The sequence below is a fragment of the Oryx dammah genome, unplaced genomic scaffold (genome assembly GCF_014754425.2).
Source record: "Oryx dammah isolate SB20612 unplaced genomic scaffold, SCBI_Odam_1.1 HiC_scaffold_23, whole genome shotgun sequence".
Classification (NCBI taxonomy): domain Eukaryota; kingdom Metazoa; phylum Chordata; class Mammalia; order Artiodactyla; family Bovidae; genus Oryx; species Oryx dammah.
In genome coordinates, this window is record NW_024070207.1 from 120,220,979 (window position 1) to 120,239,016 (window position 18,038).

Consider the following 18,038-nt stretch of genomic DNA (forward strand, 5'->3'; position numbering starts at 1 on the left):
GAGGGCGGGAGTTCCGGCGCGTCGCAGTCACGTGATACGCGCCGGAAACCTTCTTCTAGTCACCCCCGCAACGGCCTCCCACTAGTTTCAGCCAGTTTCCAAACGGAAATAGGTCCCAGCTCGCCCACCGCCCAGGATTCGCAAGCTACGAGCCTTCGAGGTGACGCGTCCCCTCTGGGGACGGTTGGGTTTCATTTGGGGAGTAAAGGAAGAGCCTGCAGTTCCCTGAGCCTGACTTCCTCAGAGGCCAGGAGAGCTTAGAGCTTGTCTGTCACATTGTCGTATTTATTACCATCCCGCGGGAATAGGTGGGCCAGAGGCCCATGAGACCCCCTAAATCATTGGTGGTGAATTGTGAGAGGGGACGGGTTCCAGAGCCTCTCAGCTCTGCCGTGCATCAAAATCACTGGCTGGCTTTAAAATGCCCAAGCCTCCATCCCAGACCAGATAAGTTCACATCTCTCGAAGTGGGGCCCAGGTATCGGTTATTTTTATGAGAGCGCCCCCATGCGATTCCGGTGTTCCAGGTAACACTTTAAGCTAGGTCTGAAAGGTGAACTCGCTTTGCCCACTCAGCCCAGTATTGGAACAGATAGCCCAGGTCAGCCTCATTCTTAGAAGGATGTCTATGATATTGGCCCGTCTACCCCCAAATTGGGATTTTCTCTTTTCCCTCGCATGTTGACCTCTATGGGAGATCTGAGGTTTTGATGGAAGTTATTTGGAGAATATTTGGCACCTACAGTCTTCCCTGCTCCTTACCTGTGGAGGTGGAAAAGGTCTCTTCCCTCTTTTCTTCCTCAGTAATTAAGTGAAGTCAAACTAGTGGCCAACGAAGTACCTTTTAGCTCTGAAATATTGAGAGTTCCTTAGTATAGACCAGATGGTTCTGAACAATTTTTTTTTTCAGGAATGATTTTTAAAGTTGTTTCACAAGCTAGGTTCTGTATTCAGCTGTTTTTCACTTTAAGTCAGAACATTACTTGAAAGTCTAGACTGAAGATTAATAGTAACACAAATCACATTTCTGGCATTACTTTGAGAGTTCCCATGAATTGTGGAGTGGGTGTAACCTTTACAAGTACAGTTTATATTAATATAGTTTATAGGAGTAACAGTCTCTTTGGGGTGGCATTGTGAACAAAAGTCGTATATTTTCAAAGACCGTTAGCTAGTAACTCTGGGTTGGCAGAACTGAAGGCAAGTTCACAGGCGTACAGATCTCTGGTTATTCGTTGCTGTGCTAGGCAAGTATATAAACTAAAGCTCCAGAGAGAATTTTCATTTTAAAAGTGTTTTATAGATGGCAAAGGATTATTTTGTTTTTTAGGGTGCAACATTTAAGGATAGGGTGAGATGAGAAGGATAGGAAGAAAAATTGAACAAACAAGCTTAGAGTAGAGGTTGGAGAATTCACAAAATAGATGCTGAACTCTTGGAACTTCATTCCAAGTAACTATTTCCAAGTGACTGGTTCCAAATAACTAGTCATGGTTAGAGCCTTTTTGGTTAATTTCCCATTGCCTGTTGTGGTCATGAGTCAGGAGTTAATTTTGATTGGGGGTGTCCTCCTATTTCACACAGGGAATTTGGTGAGTTAGTGACATGAGGATTGGTGAACTTGGGAATAAATACATTCACAAATCCCTCACCCTTGCTGACAAATGAAACAGTGCCATTCAGTGGGTGCAGTATGATTTGTATGAAACAGAAGAATTGTTAACTATCCTTTCAGCCTTCCTGCTTCCCCACCTGTGCCTTCTTTGTGATATTGCTTCTTTCTGCAACAGCCAGAAGAGTAAACTGGGGTTTGGAATGGAGGGAATGAAAAGGAAATCAAACTCAGGTTTGGGGCTCCTTCACCCATCAGTTTGAACTGTTAGAGGCAGAGAGGGGCAGGCCTTCTGAACCCCAGCTCATGGGCTTGTAGGAGGCCTCTTCCTGGCAGAAATGGAGCTTGGCCTGCTGAGGGTGGGAAAAGGCCGTTCAGTCTTGAGCCATCTCTGATGTCCAAATCACTGAGCAGGGACCATGCCAAGCCACAGGAGGGAGCCTCTGAGGGCAGCAAGCCAGATGAATTTGCCAGCCTCAGATTGTAGCTAGGGGTGACAACAAGAAGCTCTGCTCCCAAAAAACCTCCTTTTCTCATTTATATTAGTTGAAGAAGTTGCTACCAGCAAGTGTGTTATTGGGAGACATCTTTGATAGGGTTATTACCCATATCCAGAGATTCCGTAGAACTGCATGTGACTCTGTCTGTAATTCAGATTTCTCTACCATGCAGTCATTCATTTTGAGCAGTTTCCAGCAGACCTGGTGTTTTCAACCTTAAAACAATGTATACTGAAGGTCTAATTAGATCCCCCAAATTCTGTGGTTGCCTCAAGAACCAAATTAGTGAGAGCCTTATAGGAAACTTGCATAACTTATTTAATGACCAACACTGAATGTGTTTCTTTGCAAAACTCACAAAGTAGAGGAGTCTTCATGTATTCAATTTTCAGAATTCTAGTGGGAAAGCAGGATAGAGAGGAAAATCCAGTTACAGAATATCCATTATCATTTCAAAGGGAATTTGTGTTTCATCTATCTGGTTGCTATGATGTGTCCTAGACCCTATATTTATAAGAATCTAAATAGGCAGTTAAAAGATTGTATACAGTGTGACTACTTCTCAACAAAGCCACATTGCTTATAGGTGGAAATTTGCAATCACTTGGTGGAAATTTTCAAGGACTCAATGGAAATAGTCACGTTTTATTCATTGAAAATCACAAAGCTCTTGTCTGTTGTTGTTCGTGTATAGTTAGGCATTTTTAAATATATCTCTCAGGATAAGCCGAGTCATTGAAGAATGAGTGCATTTTTTAAGAAGGGCTATATGGGAAAATGTATCATTCAAGACTCAGAGGCACTGTCTTTCGCCTGTGGGCCTCTGCAGTGTTTCGTGAATGACCTCAGTGCTGTTTTTTTCCTTCCTCCTCTGTTGGCTGAGGACAGACAATGAATTGGGTCTCTGTGCTCGCCTGGGCTCAGCTGGGCAGTGACTGTTGTGCCATTGTCCTCCCTGGGGAGGGCTGCCCAGTTGGTAGGGCTGTGGGTCCCAGCCTCCCCTGACATCAACCCTCTCCTATCAGCTCCACTTCCCACTAGGAGAAGAGTTGCCACGCAGTCCACGAAGCCAGGCACCATAAAAGAGTACAAGATGCTCCTGGGAAGGTGGGGAAGGAAAGATCGAATTAAAGACCACTGAAAGGGCATTTCCCATCTGCTGTTCCCATAAGCTTTCTTTTCTTTGCGATGGTAGTAATGTGTGAAAGTACTGCGGTAGTGTCAAGAATTCTTTTAATGTTGGTTTTTCATAAGCCCCCGCAGTTTTATTAGGTCCGTAAGCTCTCTGTGTGGAAAGAACACCAGTTTTAAAAAGTTAACAGGGCCCATTCCTCGAGGTTCTCACCTTCCTTTGGGTGCCGACAAATGCAGTCAGCTGGGAAGGATATGGGTTCCTTCTTCCAGGGAGTAGACACTCGAAACTCTCTCCTGCTTCCTGTCCCTTGTTGGGTTCCTGCTAGGCCCAGGCAGCTTGTAGGATCTCCAGCAGAAATCAGCGTATGCTTTCTGAGCCCTGTTGATTGATCCTGTTTTCCAGGAGTTAGAATTTTGTTTTGTTTTGTTCTTAATTAAGTCTTTAAAGTCTATGTAGCTCTTTAAGAAATAGTCCGATTTGCTTATTTAGTCACAGATAGGATTCTTTTGTCCCCAGTATTAGGAACTGGTCACCATGATTGCTATTGGTCATAATCAGGTTTCTTGTTTGCACTGGTCTTATTCTGAGCCTGGTAACTTCTGAGCTGTGTGAGAACCTCAGTTCTTCCACTGATCTCTAAGTGCAAAGCGAGAAACAGGTAGGATGCTCAGCGTACTGAGGGCAGGGTCTGTACAGCATCATAATGGATTAACGTTAGGGAGAAGTGGGCAAGTGATGGCCCATGACTACGAATGCTGTTCACATTTTCACTGGGTGGTCTTTTCCATTTAAAAAAGAGAGGAAGGCTATGTAGCAGGATATGTGGTCCACAGGCCCAGAGTATGTGGCCCTTTAGAGAAAAAAATTTGCTGGTATAAAATACCAAGAGTAATACTGGAAATAGCCAGCTAACAATCATTATAAAGGTCTCTGCAAGCTACTCTTTCTTTAGAAATGTTTTCCTATACTTTTTCATATTTGATTTGAGAGAGATAATTGATTAATTTGTCATTCATTCTCAGGAACTATATTTTCAACCTAAAGAAAACTTTTTTATTTATTATTTTTATTGAAGTATAGTTGATTTACAGTGTTGTGTTACTTTCAGCTATACAGCAAAGTGATTCAGTCATATATTCTTTTTCAGATTCATTTCCTTTATAGGTTATTACAAAATATTGAGTAGAGTTCCCTGTGCTATACAGTAAGTCCATGTTGGTTATCTGTTTTATATATAGTAATGTGTATATGTTAATCCCAAACTTGTAATTTATCCCTCCCCTCATTTCCCCTTTGATAACCATAAGCTTGTGTAGGTCTCTTTCTGTTTTGTAGATAAGTTAATTTGTATTTTTTTTTTTTAGATTCCACATATAATTGATACTCTTTTTAATTGAGTATCTATAGGATTTTAAGAACCTTAAAGATACTTAAAATGTAAAAGAATATGACACATAGGTTTTGGGATATGAGGAGGGAAAATAATAGAGCCAAGGACAGAATGAGCAGCATATTGAACGTAGAGCCTGAGGACTCTAAACATGCTGGAAGATGGCAGCAGACTTGACTATAAGTGTCCCAGTGGCCAGACAATGAGGAGAGCATAATCAGTAAAATCGACAAAGTTGCCTGTATTCCATGATGGATGTAAGTTCATCTTTCCTTCATGGCCTGGGTCTTAAAAGAGGCCAACCTCTTGGCAGATGAATTAATAATGCTTTATAGATAGTCGACACCCAGGGCTGAATCTGAGTGACTTCTGATCCAAGTGCAGGAACTGGCTTTCTTCATCCCAATGCCTTGTCCTGGCTGCTTTCTTGCCAAAGTGCTCAGAGTGCCTTTCATGATTTCTGAGGCAGTGGAACATGGCAGTCCTTCTGTCAAATTATTTGTTGAATCAAATACATACATAAGTAACCACTCCTCAAAGTAGCACTCCCATCCCTTTTTAATCACAGCCATTGACATTTGAACTGCCTGGCAAACGTGATGAATTACACTCAAACCTCTTAAACAGTTGTCTACTGTGTCACGCGTTTGCCTGACTTCTCGTTCTGCAGAGGGGAGCCTCTCATAAGCCATTTTGTGTATTTGCAGAATATTGGTACTACTGTTTCTAAAGCCAGACTGGACTTTTCCCAATTATAAATAAAAACAGGGTTGCCGGGATCTGCAGTAGTGTTCAATCACAGTAATGTTTATTACATATTGGAAGCTGTCAGATCTCCCAGTTTGAGATAATTAATATTTACATTGATCTGGTTCTAAGTACAGAGAAGGTGATGGCACCCCACTCCAGTACTCTTGCCTGGCAAATCCCATGGACGGAGGAGCCTGGTCGGCTGCAGTATGTATTTTCTAAGGTGTAGAAGTCGGGATTCAAAACTCTTATTAATTTCCCCAAGATGCACAGATGTCTCCTAGGCTTTTCTAATTTAATTCCTATGCTAATTGTTATTCTCTGAAACAAATTTGATTAAGAATCACATGAAGTTCACTTTAATGTCATTATGTGCTTCAGCACTCAGAAAACTGTTCAGATTTCAGTGGTGGAGATAGAAAACCTGACAGGAGGGAATTAGCCACTTAAAGGCTACACCTTACCCTTTAGCACTCAAGTATTAATATACACTGATTCCTACTATAATTTCCCTTGTGTTCATTTTACCTCTATAGGTGGTTAGTTCCTTAATTGTATTGACTGTTTTTATATATATTTCTTCAGTAGCCTATAAAGCACATAGCAGTTAGCCACACTTTCAGATACTTGCTCATGTTTCAAGCCATTATAGTTTCAAACTAATGTGAACATTAGTTTACACTTGTATTTTCACTGCATTTGTTCACTTTCCCCAAGTTTACATTTACTGTGTGTGTGTGAATTTAGAACAGGTAACAAGAAGTGTGGGCTGTGTTTAAGATAAATTTACAGAAGACCATGTCAGTCCTCTTGGAAATACTCTATTTGAAAGCTTACTATATTTAAAAAGAATGTGAATCATTCTCTTTAGGCTAAATCTTAAAAGATGTGGTCGATTTAACTTATCAGTTTTCCACATTAACCATAGTAAAACATCTGATGGAGGTTACAGAATAAGTCAGTATTTCTTAAGGCTTGGAGATTTTCAAACTCTACCCTATAATTAAGTGAAGTAGGAGAAATAGGACTCCTTCAGTATCTGATTTCCAGAGTTTCAAAACCCAAGTACCTGTTTGCTCAGCATCACGTTGTGTTAGGGGTTTTGTCTCATAGATGCTTAAATTCTCGTGCGTTTTAGGCTATTGCTTTTGTTTAACTTTTTCCTTAGGTACCTTCTGGTATATGCTGGCACTTTGAGCATCTCTGAACCCTTGAACAGGAGGGGTAAAATTTAAGTCTGTTTTAAATAAGTTGTAAAAGGTGCAGCTGCAAATTAAACTTTACCTTGAGGTGTTTCCTGCCATATCAGTAAATCGCAAGAGGTAGGTATTGGGGAAATGGCCACAAACCTCACACCACTGGACTGACCCGATGTCTGCCCTGGACTTGTTCTTTTCTAGTTTCGGGGCTCAGTTTGGACTTTCACAGTCAGAGATGGAGGCAAAGGTAAGATTTTTCTTTTTAACTCATGAAAAAAAAAAGGTACATTTTCACTTTAAAAGTCTTAGTGTCTCATTGCATGATGGAGTAGAGCAAAGGGATACATCAGAAAGCCATAAGTAAAGCACCATGGGGTGTGCAGCTAGTCAGCTTCTGTCCCAGGCACTGAAGGCCCGCAGGTGTTTAGGGGCCAGAGAGGGAGGGACCAGAAAACATCATCCTCAGTAATCCCCGCGCTTCTTGGCAGGCATTTCTAACTTGGAATCGGTCACTTCATTGCAGCAGGTTGAAAGGTCCAGGATGATAGGCAGTGGCTCCTCATTGCTCCCTGCGTGTCATCTAAAAATGATTATTATTAGTCTCTGTCCCTAGTTTTATCAGGGAGAAGGAAATGGCAACCCACTCCAGTGTTCTTGCCTGGAGAATCCCAGGGACAGAGGAGCCGGGTGGGCTGCCATCTATGGGGTCGCCCAGAGTCGGACACAACTGAAGTGACTCAGCAGCAGCAGCTAGTTTATCATGGGCTGCCACCTCATTGTTCAGTGCCTACCTCATGTGCGAGTACTTCAAAACAAGTGTGCACTCATGGGCGTGGACCTGTCTTATATCCTCTTTGGCCCCCAGGCGTCCTAATGAGGAGGAGGTATTTAGTAGATACACAGTAAAAAGGTTAGTTGATTGACTGTTTGAAGATTTCTCTTGAGGCTGAACCCGTGTGGTGTCTAGCCTGCAGTCTCTGTGTTTTGTAGCCGGAATCCACACAAGCTCCCGAGTCTTGGTCCTCTCATCCAGTTTATGCAAGGTACTGGCAGCATTACCATCAAGCCATGGCATGGATGCGCAGCCACCAGAGTGCCTATCGGAAGGCAGTAGAATCAGTCCTCACTTCCCCGTGGTACTACCAAGCCACTGACCTAGCCCAGAGCGCTGCCGCCAAGGGTGGCACAAGTCCTCAGTTCAGCTCCAAGTCTCCCTCGGCCTCCAGGGATGCCTGCCGCAAGCGTTCACGCCCTGGCAAGCCGGGACCACGACGACGCAGCACAGAAAAGCCAGCCCAGTCCGCAGAGGACAACGAGAGCGAGTCCGACGACTGCGGCATAGTGTGTGACCTGAGCAACATGGTGATCACGGATGAGCTGCGCCAGTACTTCGCGGAGACTGAGCGGCACCGGGAGGAGCTCCGTAAGTACAGCCCACCCCACCTCGGGCCTGTCTTCCTGCCCTCATGTACAAACTTCTAACCCCTTGCTTGGGTCCAGGTAATAATCAAACCCAGTCCTAAGCCTGGAAAAAGCTCTTGTGATGTACCTCACTTACATTAGTTTCCCACAGTTGTTTCAATATAGGACTTTGTTTTTTTAATTCTTATGTAGTGGTGGTGGTTGTTTAGTGGCTGGCTCAGTCATGTCCGACTCTGCAAGCCCATGGACTGTAGCCCGCCAGGCTCCTCTGTCCATGGGATTCTGCAGGCAAGAACACTGGAGTGGGTTGCCATGCCCTCCAGGGGATCTTCCCCACCCAGGGATCGAACCTGCATCTCCAGTGTCTTCTGGGTCAGCAGGGAGATTCTTTACCACTGAGCCACTGGGGAAGCCCTTTTTAAATTCTAGAACAAAACTTATCCTAATAGTACCTCTATCGCTGAATTTTAGGCAGTATACTGGATGGAGTATTTGCATGTGTGTGTGTATGTGTGCATTCCCTAACCTACACAACAGTCCTTCAGGGCTTTAAGCCCATTTCACACATGAGGAAACTGGACTTTTCTCACATGTGAAACCTCAGGAGGTTTCTGGACTTGTTCTATGAGACGAACTAGTAATTTGCTATTAGGATTCAAACCAAGGCCTGTCCAATCTCTGTGCTTATTCATCTGGCACAAGCTTAGGAAGTAGATTTTGTCCCTGAGACCATTCGGTTCCTAAAGTACTGTTGCCAGCTCACTGGTACACAACTGAGAGACTGCCCTGGTGCTGCAAAGCCACCAAGTCTTAAATCTCAAGCCCCCTTCAAAATGGAGACCAGTGAGAACCTAAACAGAGCAACAAAATGCCTGGTACTTACCCTCTCGTTTGATCCTTCACTGTGGCTGGCTGTCCCTAGGGTTAGAGAATTGTGATAATGGTCTTATATCTTCAGTCAGAAAGTAGGAACTTTCTTTTTTTAATTCCTTAGTAACTTGCCACAAACAACTAAAGTTGTTCTTTGTACTTCCCTTACTATTAAGAGTCACCAGCCCATTTACATTTTAAGTGTCTCTAAAAGACATGCAAATACTTTTCTCCCTATTACAACCAGTGTGTGTGCTTTGTCACTCAGTTGTGTCAGACTCTCTGCGACCCCAGGGACTGTAGCCTCCCAGGCACCTCTGTCCGTGGGGATTCTCCAGGCAAGAATACTGGAGTGGGTTGCCATGCCCTCCTCCAGGGGTTCTTCCCCACCCAGGGATCGAACCCAGGTCTCCTGCATTGTATGCTGATACTTTACCGTCTGAATCACCAGGGAAGCCCATTACAACCAGTAGGCAGTCTCAATACTGTTTTCATTGCATTCTAATCATATATATTTTACTTAGAATTTTCTAGTAAACAGCGGCATAGAAACCTGGGGATGTGTGATTTTCATTTACGTCTTGATTGATCTGTATGTTCCTAATGATGGGTGAGCATTTATTGATGCCCCCTGAGTGCAAGGAACTGAGCAGTGGGCTGTGTGTAAAGCCTCGTGGCCTTTACTATCTGCCTGTGGTTCTCACTAAACTACTCATTCAGTTGTTTTACTTCCCTTCTTTTGATTAAACTGTTGGCTTTTTTGCATATCAGAAAGTACATCCAAACAAATCTTTTTAAAACTACTTTCTATTACACACAGAATACATGTCTTTCCATGATCTTCAGAAATAAATTTTACCTTTTTTCAAAATCCATTGGAAATAACCATGGGTCTAATTTAAAAGTATATAAACGGATGAGGGAGGGTCGTCATTGGAGCATGTCCACTTGTGTTTGGAAGGCTGTTACAGGCTTTTGGAAAAGAAAATATGAGGAAGCCAGTGCTTATTTCTCTTGTCCTTCCCCAAGGCAGAAGCCCATGTTTTTCCTGCCAGAAAGAGCGCTACTTTTGTGACAGAAGTTGTAATTAAGGATGGGAGCAAACCCCAGCCATCTAAAAGGCCATTTTGAATGACCTGCTAATTTAAAATAAACCTGAAATATCTATACCCAAGTGAGGAGTCAGAGGTTTCTGAGTGAGCGTAGGAGACAAGGGCATCTGCCCTGGAAGCATTGTCAGGTCCCCGGGAGACATGAGAGTTGTCTGGCGAGGGTGAGAACAGGCTTCGGTGTCAGAATTGATTCTTCTCATGAAAGACATGATCTCCTGAGAAGCAGCTGCCGGGGCCTGATGCTGCCCCTCCAGAAATAACAGGCATGGCTTCACCAGCGCCAGGTATTTCCACCAGCTCTTTCAGTGGTGTACAGGATCAATATGTGTTCCTCGGAGCAGTCATGAATGATAGCACTCAGATGTAAGTAATTGGAATGCCCACAGTGCTTTCCAATCCATTACCTCTGCTAGAAATGCTCACAGAGGTTCAGTTACACACACAGCTGGGAGATGCTTGAATAAAGAAACGAGGGACCTGCATCGTGTGAATACTTGGTTGAAGTTGTTTTGCTCTTCGAGCCACTAGCAGCTATTTATTCGATCAGGGCAAAGCCAGCCCTGCACATGAATCATTTAGAGAACATAGATTGTATCAAATATTACTAGCAAGGGAAAATGTAGATAAAGTTGAAAGATTTAGCTTTTTCCGGATTACTCACCTCTACAAGAACTTGTACATTTTACAGTTTAGTGTCATCTGAGTCTTATTTAATGTTTTCTTGGGATAAAATCCTTTACCATGGACAGCATGTTCTTGTTTGTGATTACTGTTCTTCTAGAGAATCTCTAATTTCACATATTTCCATGATAAAATTTCTTTTAAAATTAACTAGGATAAATAAAGAACTCCTCTTGTGCAGGGGTAACAGGCATGCTTTTGATGGTTCTATATCACGTTTCCTTAATGGGTATTTCTGTTATTTAAAACTTCACTGGTAATGTTACTTAAGGGAAATTAGATGGTTGTGAAGTTTTAAAAGGTTGACTGTGTTGTCAGGTATTTCTTAGGAAAAATAACTGTTAGGTTAATAAAGGCATCATTTTTAGTCATAAATAACAATGAACTGAGACTGTGAGGTCCTCATCCTAATACTTAGAGAAGGAGGCCCCCTGAAAAAAACACCACTGTTGTCTCACCGAGAACCGTCCGATATTTTGAGGGTAGATGTCAGGCGCAAACAGGGACATTGTCTCAAAGAGCATAAACTGGTGTGGGAAGAGAAGACAAAAATCAAGCTTAAAAGGATACTGGAAGAGCTGTCTGGGGTGCGGGTCGTGGGTAGCTTTGCAAGTGAGGGGAAGAGCCAGTGGGCTCAGCTGTCAGAAGAATTCCACCAGGTGATTGTGGAAAACGGAGTGTGCTCTCGGCTTTGAGGTACTGGATCCGTGTGCAATGAGAGAAAGGGGCCAGTGCACGCCTGTGCAGCGCTCAAAGCGCTGTTCTTACCGAAGGGCCCAGATGTGGTTCGTGTACGTGTGATGGGCGCGTCTGCTCCACTCTTTGGTACCCACACCCGCTCCCCACCGCCTTCCCCGAGCAGGAAGGTGTAGACTCTAGGCTTCCTAGTGAGCCTTCAGTCAGTCTGCTGGAACCCCAGCCCACCCTCCCTGGAAAACCTGGAGGATATAGCGAAGTGTACGGCCCGGTGTCTAGTGAGCCATCCTGGTTTCGTCAAGTGTAGGAGCATGCTGGTGGAGCACAGTTCCACCGTGTGTGTGTCTCGTCTAGTCCAGATGTTGAGATGGGCATCAGCCAGTCTGTGAGAGGACACTTGTGAATGGCTATAGAAAAATGGAAGGGAGGGCTGGAAATGCACTTTCATTCTAAAGGAAGCTGCCCGGCTAGCTCAGGTGGTAGAGCGTGAGGCTCTTACTCTAACAGTAAACATGGCGATTGCCCATGGACCTGGGGGCTACATCTGTCATGAAGTCAGGGGTGCGGGCTGAGGAGGGGAGAAGACCCATCACAAATGGCTCCAGCTCTTGGCAAGCACCTGTGTTCTGGGTGTGTTGCTGACGAGCCAGAAACAAGGCATTAGTGATATAAATCAAGTCTGTGCTTTTGCTCAGTTGTGCTGAGGTCATTAATCCTGGCAACACAGCAGAGAATATAACCAGACATGCTAATCCTAGAAAAATGGGGGGAAATCACATTCTTTAACACTCATTTGTCTTAATGCTTTGTCCTCCAAAATGTTCTGCCTTTGGGCTAATTATCTGTGGAATACTGAATGTTTTCCTGCTATGTCAGGGTCTCTGAAGTCCAAGTCACTTCCCATGATAGTTTTTTTTTTCCTTTATAGACTTGCAGTCTACATTGGTAGCATCATGTGAATGTGTAGATTGAGGTGAAAATATCAAGGTTATATAGCCTGAACCCAGATGGAGTCCAGTAGAGTTTCTCCCTGATAGTCTGATGCTGTGTTTCCTATTTTAGCTCTATGTGCATGTTAACCCTGGAATTAGTTTCCTAGTACTGTTGTAACAAATTACACAAACTGTGTGATTTAAAACTGCAGAAGTTTCTTCTGTCACAGTTCTGGAGGCCAGAAGGACAAAGTCAAGGTGTCACCAGCACCACACCTCCAAAGGTGTTATGGCCTGTCTCCTACAGCTCCTGGCAGCTCCTGGCTTTCAGTGGCTTGTGGCAACAAGGGTGCTGTCTCTGCTGCCATTTTCCCATGGTTTCCCCCGTGTCTGTATGTGCCCTGTTCTGTCTCACAGAAGGATACTCTCATTGGATCTGGGATCCACCCTAATCCAGAATCATCTCAATCCATAGTTATATCCCCAAAGTCCCTGAGCTTCTGAGGTTTTGGGTAGCTGGAAATTTGCAGGTGGTTTACCCCACTACAACCCTGTGTTAAAGGTGGAATCAACAAAGATACTCCAATTTGTTTTAAAGCAAGTTCCCTTGGGCAAATATTCTGCACAAAAAAGGTGCTTAGTAACACTGAGTCCCACAGCTGTTTTCGGGAGAAATGACTGGCGTCTGCGTGACAAGGGCAGCTATGTCTGAAGTTCAGCTCCTCTGCTTGCCAGCCCTCTGGTTGGCTGAGCCCTCACCTTGTTTTGACAGAAAGAAAAATGGCCAGTGATTGACAATCCTTTCTTGCACTGGGACGGAGGAAGCAATAAATAGAACCCAAATAAGTGGATGCCCTCAAATGAGTGTTGAATCCTGAGGTTGGCTTGGATCCCTGGGTCAGTGTGTGCTAAAGTACTTTCATGTGCCACCTGTAGCCTCCAGTCCAGCCAGTCTGAACGTGCTTGGTTTTAAGCTGACCAGGTTTCACGTCTGTACTAATAGTCTAATGTTAGAACTTGGGTGTGTGTATGTAAGTAAAGGTAAAGCAACTCAAATGTAAGGGAACAAAATCAGACTACAACTCAGTAATGCCTCTCCCCAGGGAAATTCAGAGGCCCTTCGAGAGAGGCTCTGCCCAGTGCCTTTTGAAAGGTGAGCATCTGTTTCTCTATCACTGAGTTGTCATCTTTCTCCAACAGCATCTGGAAGGGACAGTTGTTTACAAAGAATAATGTATGGCCTTTGCCCGAGCTTTCTGTTGACAACCACTTCTGACCACCTGCTTTGGGTCAGGCATTGCAGCCTCCCCCAGGGCTGGGGAGATGGGGTGAGTAAAGGCCATAGTGCCCTCCCCAGGGTGGACTCCCACAGGTAGGCCGCTGGTGCCTGGGGCCCTGCTTCCTGTCTCTCTGATCTGTGTTGGATGGCAACTACCCGCTGTGCAGGCTTCGTAGGTGACACTGGTGGTAAAGAATCCGCCTCCCAGTGCAGGAGACATAAGAGACGTGGGTTTGATCCCTGGGTTGGGAAGATCGCCCAGAGAAGGAAATGGCAACCCACTCCAGTATTCTTGCCTGGAGAATCCCATGGACAGAGGAGCCTGGTGGGTTACAGTCCCTAGGATCACAAAGAATCAGACACAAGTGAAACAACTTGGCACGCACAATGTCCGTGAGATAGTCTTTGTCAGAAGGGCAGCAGAAAGAAGCATCATGATAATAGGCATGGTAAGTTACAAGGGAAACAAATAAAGATGCAAAAGTAAAAGGGTTAAATTCACATATTCTGATGGCAGAGAGCAACAGTAAAGACAGCGAATGTCCCAGTTTTCTTTTAAATTTGTAAACTCAGAGACTGATTTCAACAGGAAGTTCAACATCTATTGTGTCACTAAACCTGTTGGTGAGAATGATGGTAGTCTTAGGACAGGCTTGAGAGTGAAAGGCCCATGGTCTGGGAACCACTGCCCTCTATGTGCACAAGCTCTGAGGGACCGTGTGAAACTGTTTCCTCAGGGCCTGAGGACTATTAACATGTCCTAGGCTGTCACAGGCAGCGTGGGGACTCTGCTATCCCTGGCTTGGGTGGAAATGCCAAGCCTTCAGAAGAGAAGTCCCTGGCCACGGTGGGGGGTGGGGGTGGGGTTAGAATTGAAACACCCATTTACCCATATGAGAATTGAACATCCTAAATCCTGAAGTTTCAGATTTGCCAGAAAGACCAGAAATGAGAAACAAATGCTTGTCGACCTCCCATTCATTTGCACATCAGGTCAATATTTTGGTTTAGTTCTGCCTTTTACACTACGTTATTTCTATCTTTTGTGTGGATAAGGTAACAGTTATATTGTATTTCTTTTGCTTGACAGTCATTTGGATTATACACATACTACCTCCTTATATAAAAAGAAGTTGCAGGTATGCTAAGACAGAAATGGCCACATGCATTTTTAATGTTTCCAAGCTTATAAAATTCTCCAGCTCCACGATGTGATTTATAAATGAATGAGATTTGTGAGTGTCTGTACCTAGCCACATCAATAGCATAGGCACATAAATACCTCGCCATTCACTTGATGTGCTCACTCTTGTGTTCCCTTCCATACTGAGCTTTCATTCTACTTTCATTTTTATTAACGAAGGAAAAAAGTGACTTATATCATTGTTTTATTCCCTACAACCACCTTCAGTCCTTCAGTTCAGTCGCTCAGTCGTGTCTGACTCTTTGTGACTCCATGAATCACAGCACGCCAGGCCTCCCTGTCGATCACCAACTCCCGGAGTTCACTCAGACTCACGTCCATCGAGTCAGTGATGCCATCCAGCCATCTCATCCTCTGTCGTCCCCTTCTCCTCCTGCCCCCAATCCCTCCCAGCATCAGAGTCTTTTCCAATGAGTCAACTCTTCGCATGAGGTGGCCAAAGGACTGGAGTTTCAGCTTTAGCATCATTCCTTCCAAAGAAATCCCAGGGCTGATCTCCTTGAGAATGGACTGGTTGGATCTCCTTGCCGTCCAAGGGACTCTCAAGAGTCTTCTCCAACACCACAGTTCAAAAGCATCAGTTCTTCGGCACTCAGCTTTCTTCACAGCCCAACTCTCACATCCATACATGACCACTGGAAAAACCATAGCCTTGACTAGACTAAGTAGCCTTTCTCTTGGTAGCAGCAGTGGCTACAGAGGTGTGCATTCTCTGTTCTTGACAGTCACTTAAAACAAAAATCTGTAAGTTGACTAAAATTTGACCTTAGGTTTTATTGACATTTTTATGTTGTTTCTCGTTTACATAAGAATAAAAGTTATACTACTAGGACTTGTTATGGTAAAAACAGAGAGGGGAGGATAAGCTGAGTAAATATGTGTTGCTTTACAAGAATCCATTTAGATGAGATGAGGGCATATAACCCACCATCATGCAGTTGAGCCTAAGCTGGCCTGGAGTGAAGGGAAAGCCCCATCCATCCAGAAGGAAGGCGGCCGGTGGGCTGCCGCAGGCAGCACAGAGGCCTTCCTGCCATCTGCAGAAGCATGCTTTCTCGGCCCTTTCCTACCTTTGGCCAGCCTTAAAACCCATTCACCTTTCCTCATGTGGTGTGACTTGTGTTGAGGAGGTGTGGGGATCGTTTCTCACCCTCGAGTTCTCTAGCTGCTAGCATTCACCCTTTTCCAGATGACCTCAAACCCATACCTCTTCCACAGAGGTGATTGTTTTTCCCCCACCAGCTCATTTGTGGTGGGAATTATTATTACTTGCAGCCCTGGAGTTGGCAGGAAGTGTTTCCTTTCCCAGCTGGCCAGGTCCAGTGTTTGAACCCATGGGAGTACCACTGGCTACGCCTCATGGGGCAGCTTGTGGGCAGCCGTGTGGACCCAGAGAGACCCGAGGGGCTGCATTTTTCTCCTCTTGTTTTTCAGGCCCATTGCTAAACGTGGATAGTTTGGGGTGCTGAGTGAGTGAGAGATGCACTTCCTAAAGGAGATAGTGATCACTGCACATGGGTTACGCCTTAGAGTCTGAGAAGCTCCCAGCCAGTGGGTTAGGGCCAGGTGCCCTGACAGTTAGAAGGGGAAGGCAGAGGGAAGTGAGGGCCAGCTGAGACAACCCAGCTCATGGAGCATGTTGCTTGCTTCCCAGGGCGGCAGCATCAGCTGGACGCAGCGCGCCTGAAAGACTATGTGAATGCTGACCACGGCCTGTACTGTGACAAGCGCGGCCGCTCCGCACTGCCCCCAACTGAGCGGCCTGGAGAGCGGCGCCAGGCTGAGATGCAACGCCTGTACGGGGCCAGCGCCGCCAAGATCCAGGCTATGGAGACGGCCATGCAGCTCAGCTTTGACAAGCATTGCGACCGCAAACAGCCCAAGTACTGGCCCGTCATCCCGCTCAAGTTCTGAGCCCCGCCCAGGGGGCCCCCTGCCTGCCTCTGCCTCTGGTTGCCTTTCATGGTCGCCCTCTCCCATGGCTTTTGTCAGGGAAAGGGGGCTCAATGCCGACAACTGAGCACATTCACCTAAGTCCCCTGGGGGCAGTGATAAGGCCAGCCACCTGGAAGTGGGCAGAACACGTCCTGTTGCGAGAGAGGTTTTCTTTTGACATAAAATGATAATTTCATATCCATCCCGTTGGTTTTGAATGTCAATAAGAGTGACCAGTTCATTAAAGTTCTTACTTGCATGCAGATCCTGCCTAGTCATTACGTTTCTCTTTTCTTCTTTCTTTAACCCAGCTGAGCTAGGCGAAGGCTTTCAGGGGCTCAGATGTCTCTCCCACCCCAAGTCCTCTAGCCCTGCTGCAAAGGACGCAAACCTACTGGCCCAGCAGTACAGAGCTCAGCAGAGTGCATGTGCTGTCAAGGGCTGGAGTTCCTAGTTCAGGTTTTTAGGCCTCATGGTCCGTGTCCCAACTCCTCAGTTCTGCCCTTGCAGGAGGAAGACAGCCAGAGATGGTGAGTAAAGGCCTGGGCATGGCCGCATGCCAATAAAACTTTATTAATGAAAACAGGCCAGGTTTGGCTTGTGGGTGATAGCTTGCCAGCTCCTGCTCTAAAGGAATGAAAATCCGTGTCTGATGTCCTTCTGGTTACCTGCTTGTCTCGACAGAGCTTGAAAGTCATCCAGAATTGAGAGCCGAGGACAGTGATTCCCAAACTTGCTCACCTCTGCAGTCTCCTCGGTGGTAGCAAAGGTGTCATTGAACTCTTACTACGTATAGTGAATACTGTTTTGATAAGAGAATATATTTCAGGGAACAAAAACCTAAAAATGGATGTCTCAGTCCACTTATAAAAGCCAGCTGCCTTTTAAATAAGTTATTTTGGTGCATTGCCAGGGTGAACCGTGCTGACCTGCAAAGATTAGCACATCCATCAAAGGTTGGTGAAAAGACAGAGTATGGACATGTTTCTCCCTCGAAACACTTAGCTGCGCATTTCAGCCCCTGCCCTGAGACAAATACATTACTTTTCCTCAGCCCCAGGTGCTTATTTTTCCAAGCTCACATTTTATTACTGGAGTTACAGTTTGTGCTTGGGTATTGCAGACAAAAATCAGAATTAACTTCCCCTGTGGTGACACATGACCAAAATTTCAAATCTTTAGCAGTTCTCTCTTTTTTTCTTTGAAACCCATATGCCTAAATAGAAAATAAATGTGACTGAGGCAGGAATACAAACTGAAGCCTCTAATTACGGCAGTTTTCTTGGCAATTGGAGAGTGAAGTGTTTATCCTCCCAAAAGA

The 18,038-nt window shown here is 45.0% G+C and overlaps 1 protein-coding gene across 1 annotated transcript; it reads left to right on the forward strand.

The window, feature by feature from the left end:
- The first annotated feature begins 1 nt into the window (after position 1).
- GEMIN8 (gem nuclear organelle associated protein 8) lies at positions 2 to 16,976 on the forward strand. The gene is made up of 4 exons (XM_040266435.1): positions 2 to 160; positions 6,788 to 6,833; positions 7,577 to 8,009; positions 16,437 to 16,976. The coding sequence occupies exons 2-4, from the start codon at positions 6,822 to 6,824 to the stop codon at positions 16,694 to 16,696; spliced, it is 705 nt and encodes a 234-aa protein (XP_040122369.1). The 5' UTR covers positions 2 to 160; positions 6,788 to 6,821; the 3' UTR covers positions 16,697 to 16,976.
- The last annotated feature ends 1,062 nt before the right edge of the window (positions 16,977 to 18,038 follow it).

What these genes read in the sequence shown, in the direction of transcription:
- GEMIN8 (XM_040266435.1), top strand. An exon ending in GCGGCACCGGGAGGAGCTCC is followed by an intron (nt 8,010 to 16,436) that starts GTAAGTACAGCC and finishes CTTGCTTCCCAG; the next exon opens with GGCGGCAGCATCAGCTGGAC.